The 15,017-nt window shown below is 40.0% G+C and overlaps 2 protein-coding genes across 4 annotated transcripts in view; one reads left to right on the forward strand and one right to left on the reverse strand.

The window, feature by feature from the left end:
- Positions 1–15,017, reverse strand: part of LOC139819331 (uncharacterized) — a 58,482-nt gene that overhangs the window by 20,927 nt on the left and 22,538 nt on the right. The window contains exon 1 of one of the 3 annotated variants that reach the window (XM_071788586.1): positions 833–1,048. The exons of the other annotated variants lie outside the window; for them this stretch is intronic. The gene's annotated coding sequence lies outside the window, so the exon portion shown is untranslated. Of the gene's footprint in view, positions 1–832; positions 1,049–15,017 lie in introns of those variants that run through there. 3 annotated transcript variants of the gene reach the window in all.
- On the forward strand, positions 1,602–11,777 carry LOC139818758 (uncharacterized). The gene is made up of 8 exons (XM_071787643.1): positions 1,602–1,926; positions 2,843–3,057; positions 4,402–7,051; positions 7,527–8,820; positions 9,565–9,623; positions 10,100–10,841; positions 11,114–11,228; positions 11,307–11,777. Exons 1-8 carry the CDS (start codon positions 1,841–1,843, stop codon positions 11,492–11,494), a joined length of 5,349 nt encoding a protein of 1,782 aa, XP_071643744.1. The 5' UTR covers positions 1,602–1,840; the 3' UTR covers positions 11,495–11,777.

A 15,017-nucleotide genomic window follows, 5' to 3' on the forward strand; every position in this document is an offset into this window, starting at 1 on the left:
TCGTGTAGGTATTACACCAGCTGAGACAGTTTCAACAATAAATCTCAAAGAGTTATAGACTTTGATCTATCAATTTGTCCACATAATAGCAGTAATAAATTGCATTGAGAAAAAAAATATATATATATAAATTTAAGACACATATAATATATTATACAATGCATTATTTACCACTTAATAAATATGATAATTAATGCGGCATTTGAGTTTCATTGCATTCTATTAATTCAGTACATGAAATTGTAAGAGACTATTATCGGTAATAGTTAATTGAATTCCACGTGATAATTTATTGAATAATTTAATGAATGAAATTATGTTATCCCCTAAATATACATTATATGGCCAATAAATAATCGCCATTGGACGTACGCTTTAACAATAATATGCCTCAATAAGGATATACAATTTTTCATTATAAATTTATTCTTCATTATATTTTCTTCTTGTCAGAATAAGAGAGATATTTCTAATTAACATGCTAACTAAGGTTGTCAATTATATTAAAGAAGCAATTTAGGAAGAAACATCTGTTAATTGCAAAATCGTGTTTCCTGAATTTAATTTAAAATTCATTTTCAAAATTAAATTTTAGCACAGTAGAGCAATTTGTGTGGTAGTGTACCAGACTCATTCTAAAGATATATTTTGTGTCATGCTTGCGTGTGTGCATGCATCATGTATGCAGGCGTGCGTGTACGCGTGTGTGTGCGATTTTATGTAAAATTCATATTTAGTGCAAAAAGATTCTATTCTGGTTTCCAAGAAGCCATCTTCGATCAGAGTCATCGAACGCTGCTGCGGGGTTAAAAAGAATCCTGAGAAAGATTACCTGATGAACGACGCTAGTCGAGCGCGGCGTAATCGGGATCGTCATTGTCCACGCTTGATATTGACGAGATCTCGCAAATTGGAGTTGTGCGAGCTTTACGATCTTGCGAAATTTCGCAAAACGCGAAACGGATCGCCGTCGCGCGGCCATGATCGCGACACCGGACACCGGACTCCGGAGTCCGGACTCCTCGCACCTCGCACTCGAGAATCGCGTGAAACCACTGAAACCGCCGGCGCCGCGCGCCAATGCTGCCAATAGTGCCAATACAGACGCGCTGCTCACTTCAGGCGGTCGAGGCAGCGCGCGCGATTCATGGCACACTGGCGCACTCTTAAGGGCGGTGCCCCAGTTTCAGCACTAGTACATACATACATACATTCTTATGCGAAAAGCATGATTATGAATCATCCTTCGTCTACTGAAACCTGAAACTCTTCTCTCCGATCTTACGTTTAAAATCGTCTTGGATGATTTCATCGCTCGGATGGAACATTAAATGAAATTTAAGATCCAATTTCTCGCCAATTTCAGATGAGCTTGTAAAATATAAGAGTCCGGACGCACACTTTTTCGTAACAGTAACATTAAAGTTTCGACCAATCGCGTTGCTTGAAACGGAAACGTAACGGCCGTACGTTCCCGAATCGAGCAACGCGATTGGTCGAAACTTTACTGTTGTGTCCGGGGCTTAAAATGCGAGCACCACCTACATAAAGAATCGATCTCGATCGTACCACGTGAGCTACCACGTGTCTACTGGTGTCCGACTCGGCGCATTTAATCAATGGCGGCGCCGCGGCCGCCGCGTCGTTCCCGCGCATTGTCAAGTCCGCCTTGTAGTTCGAAACGAGAAACGCGTTTACGAGGATCTGTCAGTATCTGTCCTCCCAAATTTATCCAAGGACCGTGTATTCCCGGGGAAAAAGTAGTTCGCGAATTCGCGCAATAACGAACCTTGGCGACCTTGGCGTTCCGTCGATCGAGATTCGAGACTGAAGTGAAACGATGGCAGATCAAAGCCGGCCGAAAGGCATCGATCAGCTCTCGGAGGCGATACACAACCTCCAGAAATCTTTGGTATGCACGATTTGGTAAGTCCGCGTATCACGCGCGTTCAGTCACTACGTCGCTGAAACCCGAACAGATCGGTACCCGCGCGATCAACTTGTTTTTTTCGTGCGTGATGACTGGGACAGATATAGGTTAGGATTCGAGCGGTGCAACAAGTGTCCAGCGTAGCTCGCAGGCAATCATGACTCACACCGAGGCAGTTGACAATTTTTACTGATTCTGCATAAGGAACATTACATTAAGTAAACTCCGAGTATTTTAATTAAGTATCAAGCTCGCTAAGAAATGTTTTTATCTAATGTCTAAACAGAGCAAAGAAGTATGTTAACAAAGGAATGCATGTCGAACATAAGTTTATGCCGCTATTTGATTGTCAATCACTTGTGTGAATCAAGATTTGATTAATTTTTTTCAGAACAGTATTTATAGGTAGTTATTAGGTAACAGTCATGAGAAACATTACATTAAGTAAACTCCGAGTACTTTAATTAAGTATCAAGCTCGCTAGGAAATGTTTTTATCTAATGTCTAAGCAGAGCAAAGAAGTATGTTAACAAAGGAATGCATGTCGAACAAGTTTATGCCGCTATTTGATTGTCAATCACTTGTGTAAATCAAGATTTGATTGATTTTTTTCAGAACAGTATTTATAGGTAGTCATTAGATAACAGTCATGAGAAACATTACATTAAGTGAACTCTGAGTACTTTAATTAAGTGTTAAGCTCGCTTGTAGATTTTTTTTATCGTCTAAGCAGAGCAGAGAATTATATTGACAGAGGAATGTATGTCAAACATGAGTTTATGCCATTATTTATGCCAATGTGTGTGCAGTTAATTATGTTACAAATAATCAATCACTTGTGAATCATCTCGTGAATCAATATTTGATTAATTTTCTTCAAAACAGCATTTATATAGTCGTTTCTTCTTTCAGCTTGGAGCTCATGACAGAACCTACCAAGACACGATGCGGTCATTCATTCTGCAAGTCTTGCATAGGAAATGTCTTGCGGAAGAAAAGCGCGAGTTGTCCGCTGTGTAAGATGAGTCTCAATAGACGCAACATTTCCAAGGATGATCATCTGCAAATCTGTATCGAGAAGTTCAAAAAACTTGTCACTGCCATCAAGAAGGACAGCTGTATCGACAGTGAGTACATTCGAAAAATGTTTACTTTTCTGAATTGATCTAAGTTTATTCAATTATATTCAAATTAATGCGATATAAATCAATTTGGGAATCTGGAGTACATAGATCAATTCTCAATTAGAGGAAAAGCGTAGAGAGCTAGGATATGTTTCCTCTGGGAAACGACTGTTACGCTACCAGAAGTAGCTACGCTACGATATTGAGAATCATTACTGCCCGGATAATAATCGTAATTTCTGCGCCAACTATTGATCTGCGATCCGCTATTGTGTTATTCAACCGGGAACGAAAGTTAAAAGCACGGTACGGTAGATGCCCCGCCGTAAAAGTACATTAAGTGAGGCCAGCACTACGTTCTTCGCGGCGCGCGGGATGGTGGAGGCCTGAAAAATTTAATTCTCGATACTCTCGGGTGCCTCGATTCACGCTATACGTTTTAGAGAAAGCCTCAATGTTTTATGAGGCCCTGGAGTTTGGGTATCACGTACCTTCCTGACATTATTCAGTTCCCTTATGTTGAATATTCGAAATGTCCTTACTATAGATTTTTCCTTTTGCCTTTGACCGTATTTTTCGTTTTTTACTTTAACGTCACGCAATACGCGGTGCAGCAGTCAGATTTTTAAAAAATACATTTTATAAAAACGAAAAATTGTGTAACGTAACCGACTATGTAGAAAACAAACTGTTTTTATTTTATTGTAAAAAAAATATATATATGGTAAAATACATGATTGGTATAAAAATGGATATGTGGCCAGGCACGTCGTGATTTTGTATATAATTTTATCACGCTTTGATTATAAAATATATACGTTAAAAATTAAAACGTATCGTGTTTTATGAAAATTGCGCTCCTCTCTGAATAATAATTCATATCCTATCGCGCAATAATTCTATCGACGCGTTAGGCATTAATACGTAGTAATACGTTATATCATATATTATTATCAAAACTACTTTATCTCTATTACGATTTTCCGCGCGAAAATCGGATAAGATAAGAGTATTGATAAGTTTCCACATTTAAAGTATACCAAGATTATTCATAGGTTTCCACTGCAATTCTCAGAATTACATTCTCTTGAAATTTCTTAATTGCATAGATTAATACGCTCCATATTCTAGAAATAAAATAAACAAAAGATGAAATAGAATTAATGACATTGTTTTAAATTATATGTAACTATTTCCTGATTAAATATATTGATTCTCAAGTTGATCTTTTCATAGCTTTTTCATAAGTTAGATGTAAGAGTATAGTTTCTTTAGCAATATCAGCAAATAAGACGAGACGGGTTCGCCGATATCTGCGATAAAGCTCCGATAATATTCGTGTTGCAGTACTATCGCACTCGAAGCAGCCGTATGATACGAAGGAAAGCTGCTCTTATCCGGATGCTAGACAATCTAGCCGGGACTCTAACAAAGAAACGTCTAACAAAGAAAAGTCCATTTGCCAATTGAATCAAAACGCGAACAAGCAAACCGATAAGCCGTCGACAAGTCACGGAACAATGATTAATGATGATAATCGGCGATACGGTTTGAACGTGTCAAAAGAGAAGCAGGAAACTTCGAGCTCTTCCCGTGCTCTCTCCGGCGACGAAAATGATAATGCGATTCACAGACCACCGGAATTCAAAGTTCGCACGTGGCTACACTCGTTTCCCGATAACCAGAACACCGATGATTTGATCGCGAAAAACGAAATACTGATCGAAGACAAAGCTAGGCCGATGAACCCAATATCCGACGACAATGATGAATCAGATGAGACCGGTGAAGTATCTCACGACGGGATCGACGCGAGTCGCAGATCAAATCAAGATAGAAAACGGAGTACGGATTGCCCGAAGCGTATCGACGAGGACAGCGCGTTGTCCCAGGTGACTAAAGGGGCGAGGCAGATTGGCGAAGTAATAGAGATCGATTCTGATGCGAGTGAATTGAAATACAAGGCTTCTCACGCCAGAATATGGGCAAAGGAAAGGCGTGAGCAGGCTGCGAGGTTGAAGTCGAAGGATATCGAGGAAACAGTCAATCAAGGTAACTCATCATCGACGACAGCGCACGATCGGATCGCAGCTACGAGTCAGAGTGCGACGAACACATCTACGACCACTGAGCAATCCACCGCGAACTGGTCCCGTGTGATCGAGTTCGGGAAAGAGATGAAACGCGCGAGAAAGAGGAAGGTGAAGAAACTGAACGTGAGCACCGAGAAAAATAAAAACGTACCTCGGATAGTTGAAAACATTAAGCTCTCGCCAGGTAGCAAATACGATTCGTCTAGAATTGTGACGACTTTAAATAAAAGCGAAAAAGAGGCCGATCAAAGAGGTCAGATGGAATTACATGAAAAAAATATGACCGACAGTTCGAAATCATCTTATCCTTCGATGAACACATCGTATATCACGCTGGAGGAAGGTAGGAAGATACACATAATGAACCTGAACAATGATCAAATGAGCAAAATTATCGGCATTGAAAAGGCCGCGGAAGAATCTCAAGATCCCGCTGATTTATCGCTAACGCCGCAAAAAAGATTAACCGTATTAACGCCGGAGAAACTCAACGAATCTATACACGAAACAGCCAGTGACGTATCGCAAACTGCCGGCAGCTTTAGAAGTTCGTCCTGCTTGCCGGTCGAAAAACAGACTCCCGGACCTCGAGAGACCAGTAAGGGGACATCGAGTGACGCTGTTTCTCCTCAATCTTCGACGTCGAACAAGTCTCGATTATCCTTGAGAAGAAAGCTGATGACTAGCGATAACAAGAGTCATGATTCACCGCCATTAAGCCAACTTCCGCTGTCGTACAGAATATCGGTTGACAAACACGGAGAAGACATCGGCAATCGCAAGAGCGTCAGTTCGCCAGTATCCATGGACGGTAAACTATTTGATCGATTGAAAGTTGTGAGACGTGACTTGAACCGTGACTTCCCGTATCCCGTGAAATTTATGCAATTGGGTACGTTAATTAGGCGGCGTAATGTTCAATATTTGTTCCTAGGCGGGACTAAACACGAACGGTTGATACCAGCGGAAGTTGGAGTTACCCCCGTGTACAATATGCAGCAATCGGCCAGTAGATCCGAGGTACATGTAGATATATCTTTTAATCCGTGGAATAATTCGCAAAATTCGAGTAACAGTTCCGTGGTGAAGAATATTTATTTGGAAAATAACGCGAATTCGAATCAAGCGGTTTTGAAAGAATTTCCGGCGGCATCGTCGATTTGTCAAGCTTCAGCAACTTCGACGCCAAAAAAAGATGCGGATTCTCATTTAAATCGAGAAGAGAGCGGGACAGTCGTACGTCCTTCAAGCGCAAATCAACAATCGGATAAGTCGATCGAGGAAGTCGCTGAGGAAAGCGCGCGATCTCTTCATAAAGTATCTCGTGCGGACAAGAGCGCGATTCACAGGACGATCTCGCATACTTATCCAGGAACGTCAAAATCTATTAAACTGCTGTCACCGGATAAAGATTCGCAGCTGAAGTTTCTGGAAATAGACTCCCCAATGAGCGAGCGCGAGAAGTTGAGACGCGCGCTCTGCCCGAGTAAGTCCGCTATCAAAGGAAACAACTTTTCTGAGATGAAAAGTTCACACCTCGCAGCGTCTACGCTAGATAAGGCACAGGAACCTTTCATCGAAAGCCTCTGTAAGAAGAAGAAAAGAATGAGATGCGCCAGTGACAGGGAGATGTTTGTGGACGGATCCAGTGATGGAAACGACGATTCCAGCGACTCGGTCAGTAGTCGAATTACGATAAAACTTGACAGAGGCAGCAAATTATCTAAAAAAACGAGATCGAGTCGTTTGGATGCGAATAAAAAACGTCGTTTGAGTTCCCCGGACGATCAAGATGTCGAAGTAATCTCGTCGAGTTTTGAAGAACAGGATGTGCCCGAGAAAAAATTGAAGACGTCTAACTCGGACACGGAATCGACGACCCATGTTACAAAAAATTTTAAGAGGTATTAATAAAATTATGTCTTATTTGTCTTATTACATATGATTCTTATATAAATCAGTATTTTGTCATCTCCTATTTCTCTACTTTCAACGTTGCTTCTTTTCCTTTCTTGTTATGATCACATTTTATATTTTTAATATCTACTTTAATTTTATTTGTGATTGTAGAGATACCTATCATTATTACTATTGATCACAATTTTTATCTACAAATCTACATAATTAACGAACTGTTTTATCCGAAGTTCAATGTGTCTTTTCTTCCTTCCTTTTCTTTTTTAATTACTTTGCAACTTTTTGCAACTACTTTGAGCGATTACTGTTACGCTGTTATTACCGTTACTTCTTAGTCGAAGTAATGCAACAAAGCGAAAAATAGCACGCTGCGCATTTAATCTCAGAAAAGTACTCTTCTCATCGAGAATGGTCATAGTTCTTTTATTTATATACCGTCATAATTTTTTTTTCTCTCCGAAGACACAGCGACGATCAATGTATCCAACGGAACGCATCGATTACGGACACAACTACGAAAAAATGTTCGGCGAGGCAGGATTCTAACGAAGATCACCGTACTCAGGATATAACCGATAAATGGAGCAATGAACATGACGCGACGCGAAAAAGGTTGAAAGAAAGCAAAACTAGCCAGAATAGCGTCAAATCAATGAGAACCCCGCCCGAAGAAAACTCAGCGGATCATCAATCGTCTCGCTCAAGTAACGCGCCCAAGATAGAGAAGCCCAAGAACACAAAGTCAAGCCAGAAAAGTTCCGCGAAAGAATCGGATATGTTTGAGAGCAGTAGCTTGTTCAATTCGGAAAATCTTGATTATATACTACAGCTGCAATCAAAGTTGAACACAGACGATAATACATCGAAGAAGATTGCGGACTCTTCTAACGACGACATCATAAACAGAGTGCTACAGATCGATCGATCGCGAAGTAATCCCGACGCATGTCGACCGCCAGGTTCTACCCCGCGGAATGACATTACAAGGCAAAGAGAAAAGGACAGCAGGGAATACTTGTTACAGGACACTTTTGACGAGATCATCGCCAACGTTGAGCAGCCACAAAGCGAGGATTTTATACCTTGTACCGAACAGTCAGATCGCAATCCCAATCGCCCGTCGGCGAAACAGAAAACGTCGAATTGTCTCGCCATGACAGATGAATCGTGTGGCGGCGCCATGCAGGAAACTCCGATCGTACCTCCGTCATCGACGAACGACATGTTCGAGTACTATTCTCCTAGAAACGCTAGGAAATCACCTGCAACGAATACCAGCTCAAGAAATTCTGACAAGGAGAACGTAGCCTGCAGTCAAAAAACACACGGTTACGGGAGTGACCAAAGAGGTAGAAAAGATGCAACGGTAAACGCCGATGTGATTGACACAGACTCTCATAAGAAAATCGTATCGAAACATAATGTATCGCGAGAGAAGGCAAAGTTCCTTGAAGAGCGTAATACTTGGATACAATCGGCGGATCGGCTTCACGTTGATGACAGCGAAAAGCAAAGAGCCACAATTTCTGGCAACAGATCAAATTCAAAGGATGATACTTTCGAACATGATACGCTCATGAATATTACGCAGCAACAAGCTCAACTGCAAATGTTAGAAGAGGATCTATTCGGCATCGCGGCCCGAAATCAAGCAAGAGCGACAAAAGTGATTTCGCAGAATGATCCATCCCTAAAGGAGCAACGTACTCCGAGGAAAAGAAAGCAGAATATTCAAGATAAAAATATGGAGCCAGAGGTAAATATTTGTCCTTATATGATACTTTTCTATTTTTATCTATTTTTCAAATAATTTTTAAATAACAGTATTTTTTAAATACTAGAGTATTTATGTATGTTTTTTCGCAAAAATTTATCTTTGGTATTTTCCTATCATACATCGAGTTTCTACAAAAAAATCTTATAAAAAATTGAATGTATAGCTGCAAGTGTAAAATTTATGTCTAATATATTTGTATAGTTATCGTAAATTTGATAACGCGTGGGGAACGCAAGGGAAACGCATTACAAGCAGGTTTTCTTGGGGCTTATGGAAATTTAAAGAAATTTCTATCTTATCGAAATAATTAAAATACGCGTAATTAACTTTATCGCGAATGCAAATTTAAGGTCAAAATTTGATCCGTAATATTAAATGTAACAATGTAGTAATATACATGTTAAATTCTATTAAATTTCGTAAACGTCACAACGGGTTTTTACAGCCCGCTTTATGAGCGAGCACTTTACGTTGGTCTTGTGTAGCATTTACAGTAGTTTACATAGAAATAGCAGCGAATGCATTATGAAATAGTCTGTCCCGTATATATATCATCTTTCACAAGCTTATGCTACAAAGTGCGCTATTTGCAATCTCATTTAATTCAGTCAGTAATTTATTACGAAATTATGATATGTGATATATTTTGATTCTACGGCACAAAAGCTTCTCACTCTACAATATAACGAGGCTCATATAACACTTTTGTGTTTTTGAACGCAGGAACGCTCCGCCGACGAAGACGACGTGGTGGAGAACACTCCTGAGAAAAAGATGAAGAAGTAAGTACTCGTACTTTAAGCTCTTCTCTTTTAACGTACACTCTTCGTGCTCGTGCTTACATGTTTCTGCGAGTTAGGTATTATGCCTGCACGTGGTCATAAATACGATAGTGTGCGTACACTGTTACGTGATTCACAAAGAAACAGGCCGGAACTGTCCTGCTTTTCCAAACTTTGAACAGTATGTAAAAAAAGATATAGGCAAAAAGTTAAAAATAATAAAATCAAAATAATAATTTAATAATGCATGTAAATAACGTGTGACGATTTCTTGAGACGTATAGTTTCCACTAGATATTCTTTATATACTCATTTTACAGTAACGCTAATCGGAATAAAACAGTTTTGCCTGCAAATACGCGTTAAAATATGTAAAATACGCGATTACTTGGAAAATCGAAAAGGGCAATACTAAATATTTCCTTATTAATTCGGAACATGCAAGAGGTACATATATTCATATTGTAATGTTGCAGCGGGAACAAAACGATCGAGTCAAGAGAAAGTACAAAGATAAGGTTTTTATCGCCGATCTCGAGGACCTCCGAATGGACACCAAATACGTCAGGACCGAATCAGAGAGCTCGTTCTCTCCTGGCTAGCGCGAACACACCTACGAAACCATTCGAAATGTGTCCATCTTCGCCATCTTCGTCCCTCTTCCACAGTACGCCAATGGTAGCGCACAACTCCATCAATCGTTCTGACGCATTCGCGGGGAGCAAGAGGACCGAGCGTATAGAAAGCGGGAATATCTTATTGGCGAAACAGGTGGACACGAAGACGCTGGAGAATGTCCGTCGGCAGTCTGAAAAGCGAGACCTGTGCTTCGTATGCAGCAGCTTGTCTCCGGTCCAGATCACTACCGTGAAGGAATTCGCGGCGAAGTACAACGCGAATTACGTAAACCAGTTCGACCGTGACGTGTCGCACGTTATCGTGAATACTACCGGTGAGCAGAACGCGGCGAAGAGCACATTGAAGTATCTACAGGGTATCGCTCACCGAAAATGGATAGTCAGCTATAGATGGATCGAGGACTGTATCAGGCAGCAGAAACTGCTGGACGAGATTCCTTACGAGGCTACCACGCAGAATAACGTTGGCATTAATGGCGCTGGACCTCGTAACTCGAGACTACGCGAGAAGGGTCTCTTTGAGGACTTCACGTTTCTGTGCGTCGGACCGTACGACAACGTGTCACTAAGGCAATATCAGGTCAGTGTTCGGACCTAATTTTCGCGGCCAGTAACTAGAGACATCGCATTCCGAGTTTCGCCTCCAGAATCGCTGGAACATTAATTTTCCTCGTAGACGCTGTTAATTTATGTTCAAAAACGCGACAGAGCTTCTTAGACTGTAATTAAAACCAATTCGTTGTATGTGTCACTAGACCGGAAGGATTTTTATTTACACATTTGTTCGCAACCGCGGTATTTAAAGTTGGACTCGGTCCAGATCCATCATGTAAAAATACTTTTGGTTTTTAGGACTTGTTACTCGCTACCGGAGCCACAGTGGTCGATTCCTTCGATGCTTTGGCTAAGATAAGGGGGATGAAGGGCGTTGTGATCCAAGACAATATTCACGACGAGAAGACAATCGGTAAGTTGTCACAAATAAATAAATGTATGCGCGATGAAAGTACGTATTAAAGTATTTATGTTTCGGTTTGCCTGATAGAACATTGGTATCGAACTGGCAAGGCAGCGGCCATTCTTGTGGATTGGATAGTAGAATGTATCGGCCATTACACATTATTTAACCCCACGCATTATACGGTTCTGTCACCACAGGATTTTTGTGCCATCGGCTATCCACGAGAACTCGTAGAAGATGATGAGGAGTCCGATGATAATGACCCGATGTAGACAGAGAAAAAAATATATATATTTGTTATTTGTTAATAATCCGTGCCATCATTTAGTATTTTTGGCAGAATAGCGAAACATTTACGATAGTATTTTCATATTAACTGTACTTCATGTACACATATAAATTTAATTCTCGTTACATCCGATATCTATCGATATGATATTAACTGTTATATATGATTTCATTGTTTCTACTTTTGTACACAGTATATATGACCAACTGTTACTAAATATATTGTAATTTATTTATGCTTTTCTATAATAAAAACTACTTATTTTCTACGCGTTAAAGTCCTCTCCTTATTTCCGTACAATTTTCATACGAGATTCGCTCGAGATCAACATCTTCGTTGCTCATTTGCTGTTCCACCATGAATTCGTTTTCTGTCCGCTTTCCGAAAACTTCTTTCCGTCTGGAGATCCATCTTACGTATAGCATTCCAATTTAGCCTCGAGAGTTTCTCGAGACCGCGGGAAATGCCGGTCGCAAAATACCATTTTCGAGATATCTGACGCGCGTCTCGCCAATGGGAGAATGTAAAAAAGAGAACACGAAATCCATACGGATGTGATGACGCAAAGGACAAGGCTTTTCGCGATACGACAATGCCGACGCCGAGATCGTAAAGTCCGCCTGTCGTGAGGGAACGTCGGGGTATTCATATATTCACTCAAACACGCGTACCCATATTGATCTGCCCGGGACCACCTGTAGCCAACTCTCATCCGCTCGCGCACCGCACAGCGTTTATGAATCCCACCCAATTGTACGCAGACGAGAGGAAACGAACGCAACGCATTCTATATTCTCGACTTCGATATTAATATCGCGGCGATACGTATATACGAAGAGCGGGTCGGGGGTTCACAAGAGTTTGCGGCTGTAAAAGCATGCATATTCTCCCAGACGTTGCACGCTATTACTACATAATCGACTGTATCCGTTCCGAATAATATCCCCGACGTGCGTCGCAAATTGATGAAAATATATTCGATGTTTACCGCCAATGGTGGATGACTCTAGTTCATGAATTATGCAGACGGAATTCACGTTTAACAATGGCATTTGTGCATCGCGACAGAACGTTTTGTATGAGCCGCGGTGAATTTTGATTTGAAGCAAGTTACTCGGGATTTACCCGTCTCCCTTTCGTCATATAGGGAAATTTGATTATTCCTCTTCCCTTATACCGTAGCCACGTAGCTCGGTACTGTTGAAGTTCACCATTGTGCGCGATTTCTACTGTATCCCGTGTTTGCGAATCGCTCTCAATTGAACGGAGTATTGGAGGATTCCATTGTGTTTTCACGCGACGTCATTCATCTGCGTGTGCGTGCGCGGCCATTTATGTCGTTCGCAGATGGCAAAATAGTATAACACTATCGCCTTCGAGCGGTTCCTTCGTTAAATTGAAATCATGACGCAGACACTAACGAGAAATGTATAAGCTTCTTTCTAGACGCTAACGAGAAAAATACAAGTTTCTTCATAGACGTAGAAACTAATGAGAAAAATATGAGCTTCTCTGTCACGCCTGCATAGCAGATGCAGATCTTTTTAATCATAGAGAACCATATTAAAAATACCGCTATTTCTACGTCGAGCAATATTAACTGCACTACTCCCTACGATGCTTATGGTGTAGCGGAGAAAAATTCCTATCTGTCACGTATGATAAACGATTAAATCAGTCCTCTCGTCTATACTTACACTAAACAAGCGCCAACCTGACAATCAAGCGCTGTGATTACATGGAGTCGTTAATAATCACGTTCCCGGGCCGTAATAACTCAGATATATTCACTCCATCGCGCATTACTTACCAGGTCTTCGCGTTACAATGTATCTCGTGTAATAATAATGTACGCGCATGCGGCATTTTGTTGTGGTCTGTTACGTAAAGCGTAGGCAATAGCCGTGCGCGCTTATGAGTTCTCACTTAATCACACCGAAACGCAACGAAGTTCCGCGCTATTCCTACAATTGTCGGAGCATCCCATTCGGACGCCACGTTAATTGCGCTGCGCATTCACCTAAGCGCGTGCATTTGTGCATCTAAACGTTCCTTCTCGAGCATCAGGAAATTCTTGACTGAAAACTATGCAGATTTCTAAAATGTTTTACTTCTCAAAAATATGAATGTATTTCTCAATCTACTTATCAAGAATATTATGAAAATAGAGATTTTCATCTTTGATATATCTACGTAAATAATGCGTCTCTCTTGGTATGAGAAAAAAAACACAAAGACGATTGTGTAACCATTTGGCTTAAAACGGGTTAATGCACGTCCATATCGATGAATGATAGTGAGCCATCAGCGTCCCATTGACCTATGCCTTATGCGCCACGAGACAATACAACTCGCTCCGTATAACATCGCCAAATTGCCCAGTTAAATTACAATTTACGAAAAGTACAGCAATAACTTTTTATTACTTCAATAAGTTACTGTCCAGATCGCTGTTTCTCCGAAGCAGCTCTTTGAGTCAAGAGATCACAACCGTAAAATGAAAAGTCCCGTCTTCCCTCCCGCTTGACACTTTTTGTTTCTCTTATGTCGTAATAAGAAACACGTAAAAATGCCTGTGGAGAACGAAATATACAGAGTATATTTCACCGATTGTATTTTACGAAGTGATATGTATATTATAGGATTTCAACAATAGGAATAGGAATGAGATTATTTGAATTTTTCCATTCTTACTCAACTGCAAACTGAATGTATCAATATTTGAAGTTTTTATCTGATTCATTCGTTGTAATTAGACTGAGTTTTAGTTAATTCGAGTTGATATTTGTTTTTTTTTTTTGCGGTCTTATATAAACTGAAATTAATTAAATTCTCTCCAAATATTCCTGTTTTTCGAATATGTTGCAATTATAAGAATTTAAAACAGTTACTGTGTTGATAATGTACCTAAAAATTTAATTATAAAGGCATTTTTGCATGTTCTATTTGAAATTTATTCGTCTTTTCTCAAATTTACCTACTCTTTTGTAAAAGCACGTTCAAATAATTGAAAATTTTAATTAAATTTACACAGCATAAAAATTATGTTCCGTATTGATTTTGTAGAGTATGCATCGGACTGCAAATTGGAATGTAAAATGTAATGCATGAAATTAAAAATACTTGTTTTTTCGAACGTTCCTTATTATGTTTGTTAAATATTCCCTAATAACGGATAGTTTAGAGATTAATATCTGTATTAAAAAATATCCGATAAACGACCTGATAAACAACCAAACAACGTCAGAACGGATGTTCATATCATGGCAATGATGTATTAAAGTAACTTTAAAAGTTTTATATTAATATCAATTAATGTGAAATTGCTTAACCTGCAGTAGAAAAAGCTATCATTGTTCAACTGTTACTGTTTCCAGGCAAATATTTTACTTATTTTCAATTTGACTAAGAACGCAAACTGATATGAGGCGTGATAGTATCTGTTTTATCGCCTCACATATTATTCTCCGCGAAAACTTTCCTACGAAATGATACGATAAACTAAT

Source organism: Temnothorax longispinosus, chromosome 9, assembly GCF_030848805.1.
Source record: "Temnothorax longispinosus isolate EJ_2023e chromosome 9, Tlon_JGU_v1, whole genome shotgun sequence".
In the NCBI taxonomy this organism is placed as follows: Eukaryota; Metazoa; Arthropoda; class Insecta; order Hymenoptera; family Formicidae; genus Temnothorax; species Temnothorax longispinosus.